This window comes from Ovis canadensis, chromosome 5 (genome assembly GCF_042477335.2).
Source record: "Ovis canadensis isolate MfBH-ARS-UI-01 breed Bighorn chromosome 5, ARS-UI_OviCan_v2, whole genome shotgun sequence".
Taxonomy (NCBI): Eukaryota; Metazoa; Chordata; class Mammalia; order Artiodactyla; family Bovidae; genus Ovis; species Ovis canadensis.
In genome coordinates, this window is record NC_091249.1 from 63,559,248 (window position 1) to 63,574,665 (window position 15,418).

General features: G+C 57.5%; 1 protein-coding gene across 9 annotated transcripts in view; it reads left to right on the forward strand.

The window, feature by feature from the left end:
• Window positions 1-6,947, forward strand: part of CXXC5 (CXXC finger protein 5) — a 34,659-nt gene extending 27,712 nt beyond the window's left edge. For 6 of the 9 annotated variants that reach the window (XM_069592249.1, XM_069592244.1, XM_069592245.1 and 3 more), the window contains exons 2-3: window positions 3,309-4,372; window positions 5,904-6,947. In XM_069592249.1, coding sequence (XP_069448350.1) covers window positions 3,470-4,372; window positions 5,904-5,948 — 948 coding nt within the window. In that variant the 5' untranslated portion in view covers window positions 3,309-3,469 and the 3' untranslated portion in view covers window positions 5,949-6,947. Of the gene's footprint in view, window positions 1-3,308; window positions 4,394-5,903 lie in introns of all 9 variants that reach the window. The other 3 variants (XM_069592250.1, XM_069592251.1, XM_069592252.1) reach the window with 1 other exon arrangement.
• Window positions 6,948-15,418: the final 8,471 nt, after the last annotated feature.

A 15,418-nucleotide genomic window follows, 5' to 3' on the forward strand; every position in this document is an offset into this window, starting at 1 on the left:
TGCTCCATGACTGGTTCCCCCCCACCCCCGCCCCCTGGGCTCTGTCCCCGCCCGTCAGCCCCTGGTCCCCACTCCCGGCCGGCCTGGCTCCTGCATGGACAAAGGGGTCCTTTGTGGGCTGACCGCGGCTGGCGGGGCGGCGGGGCGCTGGCTCCGCATTGCTGATGAAACGGAGCCCTTTGTTGTCCCTCCTCAGGCGCAGTATTTCTTTTTGGGGGCTGGATGCGTTCCTGGCAGGGCCGATGATGGATGCGCCCGCCGCCGCCCGCCTGCCCGCCAGCTTTCCCTCCCGCTCATTCCCGCTCCGCTTCAACGCAGCCCTGGCTCCTCCCCTGCCGCCTGGGCACTGCCAGGCCCTTTCTGGCCTGGGAGAGGGTTGCTGTGTGCCTTGCGGTAGAGGCTGGGGCCTGGGAGAAGGTCTCCTCTTATGTCTTCCCCTTTCATGAGTAGAGCCCATGAGCCCTGTGGTCAGTTGTCCGCTGGGACAAGGGCGTCAGCTTTTCCCAGGGTCTGAAGGAGATGGGCCAGGTATGCGGCAGATCTGGGACAGCCTTGGTTGGGGACCAGGCCATGGGGACTAGAGGTTGGTATTTGCCCGCCCTGGGGTTTCAGGACAGAGTTACCCTGTGTGCCAGTCCTCCTTGCGTACCCCCAACTTCACTTTCTGAGGCTGACAGACCAGCGTTCACTGCCTGCAGCACCTGTTCCATGACATATCACGTCCTCTGGGCCTGAGCTCAGCATATCCCAGGACCTAGTGGGGGGGTTGGGGGTGTGGGGGGGGGCGGGGGGCTGGGGGAGGGGAGTCCCTGAGGAAGGACAGAAAATGACAGATTGGAGAGATTCAAAAAGGGGGCCAGAGACTAACAACGTGAGATTAGGTCCCCACCAAGAGAGACTCGGTATGGAGACAAAAGCGGAGAGAGACTTAGCCTGAACACAGGCCCGGCTGTGTGGCTGTGTCTGTGTCGGAGGGAGCTGACTTCTAATTGACCTGCCCGCCCCACACGCAGAGCCAGATCGTGGAGCTGGAAGGAGGGAGGGAGTGGAGCAAAAGCAGCGTTAATGCAGCTATCGATTTCTGCCACCAGCCTGCAGGCCTCAGAGGCGGGGGACGCACAGAGGGGCTGGGGCACAGACTGCTCCCCTCCCCACCTCTCCAGCCCGCGGGCGCCTGCCTCCTCCTATCTTTTCCCTCACCCTGCATCTGGGGCTGTGGTCCAGGGCAGGGTAGTTGCGCTCAGATGGGCCAGGGGCTGGGTGACTGGGCATGATAGTCACTGGCCCTGGTCTCAGTGGTCATGGTCCCCCACACCCAGCCGGGGTCCCTGATGCCTGGAGGGGCCCTGATCTCTGATGACAAGGGCCCAACGGCCTGCCTGGGCTAGAGTCTTAGTGGGTAGAATAAAGCATAGCTATCCTGGGATGTATATATGCACTCTCCCTCCTTTCCTCTTACTGTGACTCTGACCCCTCTGACACTCCCTGGCCCAGTCTGGACACCTCGCCAGGCCATCCTGGGTTTGTCCTAGTGGAATCTGCCAGCTTGCCCAACTCTTCCTCACCACTCATCCACCTTTACTACGAAGGAGCTTAGATGGGCCAGTACCTGCTGGGGAGGCAGAGTGGCTGGCTAGCTGCTGATGCCTGCCCTTTGCCTAACCCCGGAGAATGGAGCTTTTCCCTTGCCAGCACTCGCTTCTCCCTTGCCAGCTCTCGCTTCTCCTCATGGCTGCTTCTTAGCAGTCCTGGGCCAGGGGCCCTACCTGCCCAGGGCCTTGATTTCCCCTTCTGTCAGTTCACAGGCTTGGGCTGGATGACCTCCCAGGACAGGCTGAGTTCCGTGACTGGGGGATGGTGGGGTTGCCTGGGGACAGAGATGCAATGTGCGCCACCCCCAAGCCCAGGGCGGGACAGGCCCGGCCAGATGTGCGCCTCCCCCGTGAGTCGCCAGCTGCTCCTGGCGGGGCCCTGTCCTCCCACCCCTCTCTTGGGGGTTGCTGGGCCGCAGCAGGCAGATGCTAGGGAGCCAGGGCTGATGAGGAAACTACCACTCAGCTCCATCTGGAACAGTTTCTTCCAGAGCTCTGGCCAAGGAGCCTGGCTGCTCACATGCCTTAGTCTTGGGGCCTGAGCAGAACAGGCTCTGTCTTGGGAAGGGGCACCCCTACACGTGGACATGGCCAAGGAACAGACTTCATTCCTGAGAGGGTCACACCTCCTCTTGGTCCCAGCTTGCAACAGCCAGAGTTCCCTTTGGCCCAGAGTCCACTCTGTGCTCTCTGCTCCCACTGGGAGCTCCCTCCAGACCCATCTGGGAGCCAGGCTGGGGCACAGCAGTGAGGCCTGTCTAGAGACAAACGTGGGTCTTGAGGTTTGAGAGGGAGTGGGGAGTATGTGCTGATGGATGCACAAGGGTGGCCCCCTACTCTTACAGGAGGAGGCTTGTCCTCTGGCACAGGGCTGCCTGCCCTCTAGCAGGAGGGTACATGCTCCTTCTGTGCTCTGTTTGGCAAATTCTGTGAAACAAAGTCACTTACCTTTACCTGCAGGACTTGACAGAGCCTTGAGATAATTAATGTGTCTTAGGCATCTTCGGCTTCCCTGGTGGCTCAGATGGTATCTGCCTGCAATGCGGGAGACCTAGGTTCGATACCTGAGTTGGGAAGATCACTTGGAGAAGGAAATGGCAACGCAATCTAGTATTCTTGTCTGAAGAATCCTGTGGACAGGGGAGCCTGGCAGGCTACAGTCCACAGGGTTGCAAAGAGTCGAACACAACTGAAGGCTTAACACAGCAATTAGGAATCTCTAATAAGCATCCAGAAGCAGCTTCCATACTTTGGTCTGTATTGCCAAGCTCTGTGTCCACCCCTCTTCTCCATAATTGGGTCAGTGAAAGATTAGGAAGCAAAGGGTAACCTCTGAGGTTAATGGAGCTCTTCCGCTCTCTCCATCTCCACTCCCCCGACAGGAAGGACCGCCTGCCTCCGTGAGGTCTTCCCAGACCCTAGCAGGGGGACCCGGCTGAGCCTCCACTCCGTTGCTGAGTGGTCATGTATCCATGGGACAGTCAGTTCTTCTCCCAAACCTTGTCTTCCTCACCTTATCAGATAGGGTATTCCTAGCCAACATTTGTAGGTTTTTTATGAGTCTTAACTGAGATAGTACAAATGAGAAATTCCTAACTTTGGCTGGCACTTGATCAATGCCCTGGTGAGGCTGTGGTGGTTACCGTGGTGATGCAGTTGGTGGCAGCGGGAGGTGTTTGCCACTCTGACCCTGTATCCATCCTCTTGTCCCGACAGAGTGAAAGCACTTCCACGTGGACACCCGACCATGTACCTGCGCTGAGGGGCAACTCCCACCAGGTCTCTCTGTCCTGGGCGGCAGGACCCCGGTGCTTGTCTGTGGACCCCCCGCAGTTGGCAGGCTCCCCCGGCAGCGGGGTCCGGGCCTCGGCCCCACCATGTCGAGCCTCAGCAGTAGCCCCCAGGACACCGGTGGCAGCAGCAGCAGCAGCACCAATGGCAGCAGTGGCCCAAAGGCGGGAGCGGCAGACAAGAGTGCGGCGGTGGCCGCTGCTGCGCCAGCCTCGGTGGCAGATGATGCCCCACCCCCCGAGCGGCGGAACAAGAGCGGCATCATCAGTGAACCCCTCAACAAGAGCCTGCGCCGCTCCCGCCCCCTCTCCCACTACTCTTCATTTGGGGGCAGCGGCGGCAGTGGCGGTGGCAGCATGATGGGCGGGGAGTCAGCCGAAAAGGCGGCTGCAGCCGCCGCCTCCCTGTTGGCCAACGGGCACGACCTGGCGGCGGCCATGGCTGTGGACAAAAGCAACTCTACCTCAAAGCACAAAAGCGGTGCTGTGGCCAGCCTGCTGAGCAAGGCGGAGCGCGCCACGGAGCTGGCGGCCGAGGGACAGCTGACACTGCAGCAGTTTGCGCAGTCCACGGAGATGTTGAAGCGCGTGGTGCAGGAGCACCTACCGCTGATGAGCGAAGCGGGCGCCGGCCTGCCCGACATGGAGGCTGTGGCGGGTGCCGAAGCCCTCAATGGCCAGTCCGACTTCCCCTACCTGGGCGCCTTTCCCATCAACCCGGGCCTCTTCATCATGACCCCCGCGGGCGTGTTCCTGGCTGAGAGCGCGCTGCACATGGCCGGCCTGGCTGAGTACCCCATGCAGGGAGAGCTGGCCTCCGCCATCAGCTCCGGCAAGAAGAAGCGGAAACGCTGCGGCATGTGTGCGCCCTGCCGGCGGCGCATCAACTGCGAGCAGTGCAGCAGTTGTAGGAACCGAAAGACTGGCCATCAGATTTGCAAATTCAGAAAATGTGAGGAACTCAAAAAGAAGCCTTCCGCTGCTCTGGAGGTAACGGCGCCTTAGAGGGAGGTGTGTGGGCTCTTGCGTCTGTCTGGCAGTCCAAACCCACCCCCATCCCCATCCCCACCTTTCCTGCTTGGGCCTGTGTCCAGGATGCCCCGCTGTCCCTGGGCTCTGCAGTTTTAGGCCAGGCTCCAAGACACCAGTTCACTGCCCCGAGAGTCAGAGCCACATCCCAAGATGCCCTTAGGTTGTAGTCTGCAACCTAGGCAAGCACGTAATTCCACATGGGGGCCTAACATTCCCTCCAGGCCCCAGGACTCGGAATGCCACCCCTCCCAGCCCCCACCCCGCACCACCCAGCATTCTGGGTCAGATATTGAGATTCCCACACAGGTCCTAAGTCTCTGACTTTCAGACATGTCCTAAAGTTTCCAGTTTGTGACCTAAGATTCTGGGACTTTGCCCTGCCCCACTTGAGGGGTTCTGTCCCCTGTAGATCCTCTGGGTTTGAGGGATAAGCCCTCCGTTTGTCCCTTCAGACCTTTCCCAAGAATAGAGCAGCTGCAGTGCCAACTGCTCTGCCCTGAGTCCTGGAAGCCCCTAGCTCTGGGCATCTAACTGACAGACTTGGGGTGCCTAGAGGCTCCAAGTTCAGTCTGGCTGCATAGTTAATGGCCAGGGTTCCTATGGGCCTGGGAGGTGGCTTGAGCCTGGGATGTGGGCAAAGCTTGCCCACTGTGGATTGGTTTTGAGAAGGCAGAAAGATTCCGTGATGCTTTCTCTCCATCCTTGTGGCAGGGCCTGTCCTCATGTCCCCAGCCATGACAGCTTCACTGTGATGCCAGGCCTGGGTACAAAAGCATCTTTTCAGCCTGCTGTCTCTGCCCTGCCTCCCCTCTGCAAATGGGCTTGACACAAATGTCCAAAATGGTTGCAAAATGATAATGGCACCCCAGCGTGGCTATCCCTTCCACCTCACCCAGCTCTAAACCTCATATGTCTGCTCTCCTGCCCAGAGAACATACCTGGATGCATACAAAGGCACCTACTCTCCTCTTGTGTAGAGTCAGACAGATATACACACACATCCTGCCTTGTACACAGTCTTATTATAGATGCAGTGTCTTAATAAACACAGCAAGCATCCTTCCACTTCACCACAGCTCCAGACACACTACACACTGTAGAATAGCTCAAGGCACACATCCTTGTGTGTGTCCAGTGCACATGCGTACACGCTCATTCAACAGAAACGTGAACACAACTAGAGGCACCAGGGCCGCCTGGCGCTTGTGGCCTCTGGACCAGGGAAAGGGGTCTTCTTGGCCAGAAGGAGGGTTCCTGGGCACAGTGGCTCAGCGGGCCTCAGGGTGCTCCGGGTGCTCCAGGCCCTCCAGTGGCCAGCGGGCCAGGCTCCTCTGGCCCAGCCAGGATGGCAGGAACTCCACGGGGTGGCTGCTTTTACTCCATGCCCATCCCTCTGCCAGGAGGCCATCCACGGGGGAACGTCTTTGCGCCAGGCCCAGCCGGACCCTGACTGAACTCTCTCCTTGTTTTTGTCTCCCGCCCCCGCCAGAAGGTGATGCTTCCGACGGGAGCCGCCTTCCGGTGGTTTCAGTGACGGCGGCGGGAACCCAAAGCTGCCCTCTCCGTGCAATGTCACTGCTCGTGTGGTCTCCGGCAAGGGATTCGGGCGAAGACAAACGGATGCACCCGTCTTTAGAACCAAAAATATTCTCTCACAGATTTCATTCCTGTTTTTATATATATATTTTTTGTTGTCGTTTTAACATCTCCACGTCCCTAGTATAAAAAAGAAAAAGAAAAGAAAAAAAATTTAACTGCTTTTTTTGGAAGAAGAAGAACAACAACAACAAAAAAAAAAACAAGAGGTAAAGACGAATCTATAAAGTACCGAGACTTCCTGGGCAAAGAATGGACAATCAGTTTCCTTCCTGTGTCGATGTCGATGTTGTCTGTGCAGGAGATGCAGTTTTTGTGTAGAGAATGTAAATTTTCTGTAACCTTTTGAAATCTAGTTACTAATAAGCACTACTGTAATTTAGCACAGTTTAACTCCACCCTCATTTAAACTTCCTTTGATTCTTTCCGACCATGAAATAGTGCATAGTTTGCCTGGAGAATCCACTCATGTTTATAAAGAGAATGTTGATGGCGCCGTGTCGAAGCCCCTCTGTATCCATTCACGCGTGTGGAGCTGCCGCTAGGTGCTCACAGCGCGGGAGGGGGCAGCCCACCTACCCCCGGGGCACCCAGGGGCCCCAGAATGGGAGCCCCCCAACCCTAACAGTGATGATTTTGCAAAAATGAAAGTTCTGTTCATTTATCTATTGAGATCTGGGGAGCCCATGTCTCTATTTCTGATCCTGGCTACTTACCTTAGAGAAAATAAGTCCTTTTTTCTGGCCTTACTGATGGCAACAGAAGAGAGGACTTCCCTGCGTGGCCCCCTGCCGGTGGAGGTGGGTGCCCAGGGCCCCCCTGTGGCCTGGGCCCCCTTGCTCATGGCCAGCTTCCTGCTGATGAACATGCTGTTTGTATTGTTTTAGGAAACCAGGCTGTTTTGTGAATAAAACGAATGCATGTTTGTGTCACGAAACACCACTGGCTTCTTGCTGTCCGGGTTTGGGGCCTTGCTTGGGGACTGTTGCCGGGCAGGGGTTGTCTGGGACGACCCTGGGAAGGAGGAAGGATGGCCTGGGGACACTGAGAGTGGGATTTCTCGGGAAGTGAGGTCTTCATTGAATCCAGAAATGGGGCAAGCCAGAGCAGCCAGCCTGGCGGACAGGATGGAAATGCTCTTAAATCTGAAAGTGGCCGGTATTGGAGCACCTCACCTGCCTGATTGTGCCCCCCCGCCCCCTGCTGAAACCTGGACCACCAGGGACCATCACTTACGTGGGGCCACCTTCCCTGTTCACCTCAAATCACCAGGTCCCATCAGTGTACAGTAGCCAGCAGTTCTAGCTGGGGGTAGGGCCTGAGCTGCCTGTTCAGGTTCTCATTTCTTCATCCTTGCAGGGATCTAAAAAAGTGAAGCTGCAGGGAGCAGTTTCAGCCCAGGTTCATGGGGACCTGGCTGTGCCCAGCATGCACACACACAGACAACCCCCCCCTCCCACTACCCCTACATGCCCCCCTTCAGAGCTGCGGGAGTAGGGCCTGGAGGTGTCCCAGGCTTGGGCTCTTGTTTCCACCCCACCCTCCCCTCTCCCCACTCACCCTAGAAAGACTGTTGGCGCAAGGTTGTCTGGGGCCTCTGAGGCCAGGTGTATGGGGAAGTCACCACAGCCACATGGTCTAGGCCAGGGCAGCCTGAACAGGAAGGGGTGGCAGCTGCACGCCCCAGCCCTGGACGTCACAGAGGCTGGATGTGTGCAGGATGCAACCATCATCCACTTGACCAGGAGGGGCTCTTCCCACGCAGCAGCTTTGAGCCTGGCTGACATGGAGCTAGACTCAAGGAAGAACTTCCTGACAACATTGGAGCCTGGCTTCAGGTGGGTGAGGGCTTTTCAGATGATGGAAGGGGCAACTTCGGAAGCTAAGTGGGTGGTCAGGTGGGGGGAACATCTCTGCTATTGTTCCTGAGAGGAGAGAAAGCAGCCAAGTTGGGTGGGGGCTCTGAACCCCCGACCCCTCCCCAGGTGTCACAAGCTCCCTCCGAGCACCTGGAGCTCGGCAGCCTGGCCTGGCACAGCAGGGGCAGGCGGGGTAGTGGGAGGCAGCTTTCAACTTCATCTCTGCCTGGGAAAAATTCCCTTTCATGTGGCTGCCTGTGATCTCTCCAGGCGGCTCTGCCGAAGGGGGGCGTCCAGAGGGGAGCAGGGGGAGGTGTTACAGCCCAGGGCACCCTCACCCCCTGCACAAGGCAAACTGCAGCACCTGCAGAAGCTTCTGGGGACGGGGAGGGCCCTCCTCGGGGGAGTGGGGATGGGAAGCCTGGCCAGCAGGGGGCACCCAGGCAGGAGGCCCCGGCCTGCCCCCGCCGGGCTGCTGGCAGTGCATTGGCCGCAGATGGCCTCGGCCAGTCCTCATTGGCATGCCTACAGGTGTGGGGTGGATGGCTCTGGTGCCAGCCCCGAGGGGGGGTATGCCGTGACTCAGCCAGCCTGTCCCCTTTTCGCGTGCCAGCCCGTAGCCCAGCTCCTGGGCTCACCCTCCATCACAGAGAAGCCTGGAGTCTGAGGCCCCGTACCTGTTCCCACTTCGTCCTCTTGGGCTGTGCTTTGTGGAGAGGGCAGGCCTAGGCAGGGGTGGGGATGACTGTGAGGTTGAACACATGATGAGACCTCAGTTACCTCATCTGGGAAATGGGGACAATCATAGTCTCTCCCCCATCAAGTTGCCTGAGGATGAAATGATATCACTCTAGGGAAGGGCCTGGCTCCTTGTAAGCACTCTCTCAATAGTAGCTGGTGCTGTTATTTTAAAACTATTATGCACCTAAATCTAACCAAATGTCCCCCACCTCGGGGTGCATCCTCCCTAAAGCCCAGCCACCCCAACTCCAATCTCTGCACAGAGTGGCCTAGCTGCTGCCCCAGCCCTGGACCCTGCTCCCACATGTCAGCCTCTTTCTCTCTTTTTTAAATATTGTCTTTGGTCACACCTTGCAGCTTGTGGAGGTCATAGCTCCCCAACCAGGGACTGAACCTCAGCCCCAGTGCTGGAAGCACTGAGGGACCCCCGGCCCACCAGGGGGTTCCCTGTCTGCCTGCTTCTCTCTGGCTCTGTGTCTTGGTGGCCCTTGCTTGCTTCTGGTTCCGTTTTCTGTGTTTCATCAGCTTGCCGTGAAGTTCTTAGAGGCGGGCTCCCCTGTGGAGCTGAGTGTCCAATTCCCCTCCCTGGGGGTGCCCTCAGCTCCCTTATGCTACAGTTGGGAGCCTGACCTCCTGGTGACCTGAGAGCTTTACCTCAAGTACCCTGTGCCCCCACTTGGATGGCAGGGGGTGGTTGGAGACGCTAGAAGTGAGCGCACCTGGGGCTGGAGATAAAGCCAGCCTCCATGTAGCTCTGTGTGTGTATGTGTGTGAGAGAGAGAGAGAGAGATGCTTCAAGGCCCTGACAACCAGGTGAGGTCTTGAACAGCAGTGTGGCTATACGTGAGACTGAGACATTATGAAAATGGGTCTGTGCAGTGTGTGGTAGGCTGATGTGAGGCCTCGTGTGGCCATGGATTAGAATGGGGTGTCAGCGGCCCCACACTTTGCGATGTCCTGTGACACTGCATGTATAATCCTGTGACATTGTTCAATCCTGTAACAGACCCAGTGTGATACCAGGTTGTACAGCTGAACGTGTGGTACTGGATATGCGACACACACTGTATGGGACACACGACCCTGAGACAAGATTCTGGGTGGTTCTCTGCGGTTTGCGATGCCGTGTCTGTGTGGCCATCATGGGTGCGGCCCTGGGACTGGTACCAGGATTCTGTGTGAGTGTGTGCTGCCAGCCTGTGATCGTGCTGTGGCCTTGTGACGCTGCCTGGGTGTGTGCTCATGACATTGTGTGTCGGTGTGCACCTGGGCTCCCCTCGGTGATGCTCACGTTATGCGCCATGTGTCTTTGTCTACAGCATTTCCTGGGTCTCTGCCCTGACAGCCGTGCCACTCTGGGGACAGAGCGAGGGCCCTGGCAGCCCCTCTTACCCCAGCCTGGCCCTGAGGCCCAGTCTGGGCGGGGGAGCTGGCGTGGGGGCAGCAGGCACAGTTCCCACGGCCACCACAGCCCCTCTCCCAGCCCCACTACCGCCGGCTTCAGCTCTGCAGAATATCCTGGCAACCCCAGCCTCTTTGTTCTCTGTGGCCGCCAAAGGCCTCTCCCCACCCCAGCCTGCCCAGAGCCTGCCAGGCGCCCCCTCCCCCCCACAGCAGTGGGGTTTGGCCTGACCTAGTCCCTTGCTGCCCTTATCCCCTACTCAAACTGGGGCCCCTGTTTCATGCCCTGAACCTGACTCAGCATGCCAGACTGGGCCTCTGACCCCCTGCTGTGAGCCTACTGTCCTTGTGCAGGAAGGAAGCAGGATAGCCCCTGTAATATACTGGGTGACTGTGGGCCAGGAACTAGGCGCTCTGTCTGGGTACTTCTCCTTGGCCCAAGGCTAGTTGGAGGCTGTCTTCAATCTGGGATGGTTTCAATTTGTTCAATAAATTTGCTTCTTTGGCTCCAGAAAATCATCAGGATAGAGATGATCTATTTTACAGATGAGCAACTGAAGCCCAGAGAGAGTTGCAGACACACCCAAGTCACAGAGCAAGATGGTAAAGGGACCTGATTAGAACTTGGACTCCTGGCTGTCAGATGCCTGCGCCAGGCCTCTGGGAGGATCACTTGCTGCCATGGATGGGAAAGAAGGCAGGGCCTGGGAGTCTGAGTCTAGGCACATAGGTTCTTCCCTCTTCTTGGTCACTATGTGTCAAAGCCACATTCTGTGTGTGTGTGTGTGCCCTTGTGGATGACCTCAGCTAAATGCCCTTGCCTCTCTATTCCCAGGAAAAAAGGGCAACATAACCAGGGACCATAGGGGGAGGCACTCGGTGGGGTGCTTTGCAGAGCAACAAGGTCACCTCATGGTGCCAAAACCCATAGCACCTCCAACAGGGACATGGGTCTACTGGGCCTGGAGGCAGATTCTGCTGTGGGGCCCCAGTCTCTACTCCCAGAGCCAGCCCAGCTCTGCTGTCACAGAGGCGGTGGTGGTGGCCCCATGGCTCTGCTGCATTCAAGGCCACTTCGGCCTGACCCGATTGCAGCCCCAGCTCCCACTCCCTCCAGGTGCCGGAGATGGATGGATGGAGGTCACTGTTCGCTTGGCCCTGGCCCCCACCACCCACCCACCCACCACCTTGTACTGACGACAGCCAAGGTCGGGGAGGAGCAGGCAGCCACCAGCATGTTATTAATACAGACCTTGACCTAGGCACCCTGCAGGCAGTTAAGCGACACAGAGAGGCCCAGCTGCCCCCCAAGCTCACACAGCCCTGCAAGGAATCCTGTCCCCCGAGGTCTACATCTCCCCCGAGGGCCCCTTGAGGGCTCCTCCTGCCACACCGAGTGGAGAACGGCTGGGGAAGATAGAGGGGGTATGGGAGGGTCCCCCGAGGCCATCGACCCAGCTGCCAGAGCAGACACTTTCATCTCTCTTCGCCTGTCGACCTGCCATCCCTCAGCGGCATTAAATTCCCCTCCTGCCAGAGAACAAGGGCTGCCTCAGATTCCAGGCAGCAGGGCGTGAAGATGGGGTGGGCCCAGGGGAGGGGAGCCAGGCCCTCCAGGGCTCCGGCCTGGGCTGGGGGCAGGGCTTGGGCTGGGCTCTGGCGGCCAGCAACAGGTCTCCGTCCAGATGTAGTCTGTTTCCGGCAACCTTCTCCTCCCTGACTGATGCCTTCCTCCCCTTTCAGGTGCTACCTCCTCAGGAGCTTTCTTAACCCTGCAGGCCATGTCTATTGTCCCAGTGCCACCCCCATCACTGCTGACCACTCTGGGTGACATGGCCTGGCTTCAGGGCTGTGTTCTGCAGCTCAGTGAGGCGTCACTGGCACCAGAAACCTTCCATGGACTGAATACACACATTATCTCCTCTTTCTGGGCACGTTTTCCCTCTTGTGTGTTTCCAGCTCTAGTTGACGTACCAGTCACAGGTGAGGGGAAACGTACCAAAAAGAGCCCTCTTTTCCCAGCCTGCTGGAAACTGCAGATTCTGCATCTCTGCCCTGGTCAGAGGTGCTGATGACATCGCCGCCTCACAAGAGGCAGAGCTTGTTGCCTGTGTGCCAGGCATTGGGTCAGTCCATTGCATTTACCAGCTCACTCCATCCTCACAACCCTGTGAGGACAGCAATGATCAGTTATCCCATTTTCTAGATCAGAAAGTTGAGTTTCAGAGAGGCAGAAGTAGAGAGACATACACAATGTCACAAAGCCAGGTTCCTCTGCTTTCAGATGATAAATACCTGGTGATGCCTCAGGCTTTGGCTGGAAGAACCCCCCCACCCCCACCCCACATGTTGCCTGTGATCCTGCGCAGATGCGGGATTAGAGTCAGACATTACTTACTTAAACTTTTCTGCACTTTTTGACTATTTTTTTAATTTTATTTTTATTTTATTTTTTTTTCCCAGTAAATATGTATTGCTTTTCAAATCAGAAAGCCCAATAAAGTTCTCTAACCAAAACTTCTTAGGCCCAGGAAGGTTTGGAAACAAAGAGCACAGTGTGGAGTGAGGGTGGGGGGATGAGAAGGGAGCCCAGGATCACAGACCCCTCCCCTGGAATGACAAGATCAGGTATAGGGGCCCCGAAGTGGCTGCAGCCTGAATCTGCAGAAGCCTCCGCCCTTCCACACACCCCCGCCCCTCCCTGACCTGTCCCCATCACCCTCCTAGCCGCTCACCCAGCTCTGAGGCTGCCCAGGAAGGGGCACCGCCTGTGGCTGAGTTGGCTTGGCTGCAGTGGGATCCACAGGCAGCTGCCAGGGTCCGGGGGGAGTGACTGCGAGGGTGAGGGCAAGGGCAGTGCCCGCTGCCGCTGTTGATAAGGCGACGGAGCCCTGGGGAGCGAGGACGCAGTGAAGCCATGGAAACAAGGCTGAGGTGTGAGGCTGAGGCTGGCTCAACCACTTCCCCCAGGTGGCCGCCTCCCAGGCCTGGCGGGGCCCCAGCGAGACAGGTCCACTGGCTCCCTGACCCCGGGGACCGGCTTCTAGCAGGCCGCTGGGTAGGCTTGATGTCACCCCAGCCCTCTTTCCCCAGGGCCAGGCTGGGGTCAAGCCTTGGGCCTGAGTGGGGAGGGCTGGGGACAGGGGCAAGGGTGCTCTGAGCCCTTGGCTCCAAACCCCCCTGACCCCTTCAGTCCCTCCCACTTTCCACCACCCCCTCCTCTCCTATGAATCTGTGTGCATTATTTACCTTAAGCATTTTGATAAATCATAATAGGAGAGACATCTGCCGTCAAAACTGCAAACTGCATTTGGGGCTCAGCTGTCGGTTGAGGGCTAGAGGCTAGGGGGTGCACCAGCTCTGGTGGTCTGAGGGGGATAACACAGACACCCCCTCCTTCCCCTCATCTAGGGCTGAGCCTTGAAGGGGACACAGGCCCCATTATTTGGGACCCCCTCCTCACCAGCTGCTGACCACGAAACCTTCCCAAGGAGTCTATCTACTCCCCCCACCACCCCTGCCTGCCTCCCTCTGCCTCAGAATTAATGCAGCCGTGACAGCGGCTGAGAAGTCCCCGGAGCGGAGATTAACTCCCGGGGCAGCGCGGGCGGGGTTGACCATGGGAGGCTGAGGAGTAGGGGGCTGACGCACAGGCCTCACAAGATTAATCGCCCTGTAGCCGGCTTCATCACGAGGGTGCCCAGTGCTCCAACCCCCACCCCCAGGAGGGACGCTGGGTCCTGTGTTAGGAGCCCGCCCTGCCTCCTGCAGCCCCTGTGGTTCTGACGAGTGGGAGGATTTGAGAAGCCAAGACTGAGTTCTTTCTCATTTTCTCTTCCCTTCCTTGTGGCCTTTGGGGATCCTGAGGACCAAGCAGCAATCCTGGGGCCTCTTTCCCTCCTCTGTTCCCAGCTTGGCTCAGCAGCTGGGAGAGGCGGGGCTCTGACCCTTCCCTGTCTACCTACCACCTGCTAGACCCCACTGATCCCAAAAGCAGAGCTGAGGGGTTGGGGGGTGCTCAAAGAGGGGTGTAATGGATCTGTTTGTCCTAGGCCTGCTGGGCCTGTGGTCCAGCTAGCCCCTTTGACCATCTTGGTGGGTCTGTGGAGACAATGGAGGGAGGGCCATCCCCAGCAGAAACGGTGAGATTGCTGGTTAATACAGCGCTCGGGGCAGGGGCCTGGGTTTTGGGCTTCCTCGGCCAGTTGTCTTTCAGGGGTTGCTGCCAGTGGGACTGAGGTTAGATATGGGAGTACAGTTTCCCAAGCAGGCAGAACCTAAGGGATGCTGAGCTGTGGTTGGCATCCACCTTGACTCTGTAGGTCCAGCTGGAGAACTCTCTTCTCTGTACCCCCTGCCCTGGATGCTCCCATCACAGCCCTGCTGAGATCAGACTGAATGAACCCTCCTCTGTTCACTTGCTGGTCTTCCCAGCTAGAAAGTAAGCTCCAAAGGGGACAGGCTTGTCTACCTGGAACATGTTAGGTACTCAATAATGTGGAATAAATAGCTGAAGTGGAGGTAGAGAACATGGGGTGTGTGCGTGCGTGTGTACCTGCTCAGTCATTCAGTCATGTCTGACTCTTTGCAAACCCAGGCTCCTCTGTCCATGGGAATTTCCCAGGGAAGAATACTGGAGTGGGTTGCCATTTCCTCTTCCGAAGGATCTTCCCGACCCAGGGATCGAACCTGAGTCTCCTGTGTCTCCTGCATTGGCAGGCAGATTCTTTACCACTGTACCACTTGGGAAGCCCAGAGAACATGGGGTGGCCCTCTATATACAAGGAGTTGGAAAAGGACCTGGATCTCAGCTGGAGGATCCCAACTGCAAGGTCACAGGCTGGTGACTGCCAAGAGGGGCCCCCCAGAGAAAAAGGGACTTGCCTCGAAGCTGACGCTCACAGGCTGCATACCCTTCTACAAGAAGCTTCTCTCTCTTGGCTTTGCTTCCCAGAGATACTCTGAGAATGGAATGAGACATCTTGGGTGATGTCCTTGTTATCTCTCAAGCCTTGTGTCCCCCAGTGAACAAAAGATCTATGTGGATGGGAAAAGCCAAGAAGGCTTCTGAGAGGAGGGGTGAGTAGAACTGAGCCTTGAATGACTGTGTTGCTTACCTAGGAGACTTAGAGATTCAAGCAGTGAGGAGACCACACTGCGCAGAGCCAACAAGACTGTGGTGTCAACCTCAAGCTCCAGGATGAGTGAACTGTGTTTTGTTCCAGGCACAGTGGGAGCCAGTGATGGTTCTGGAACCTGGACAGTCTGAAGGAACTTAAGTCTGCAATGAGGTATTCCAGTCAACCAGGGTTTGTAGGACAAATTCCCAACCGCATTCTGGACCCCTGGGGCTGGGCTAGGGAGTCAGCAAGAGAACATGATCATGCTACTTACCAGGCCCCTTCCC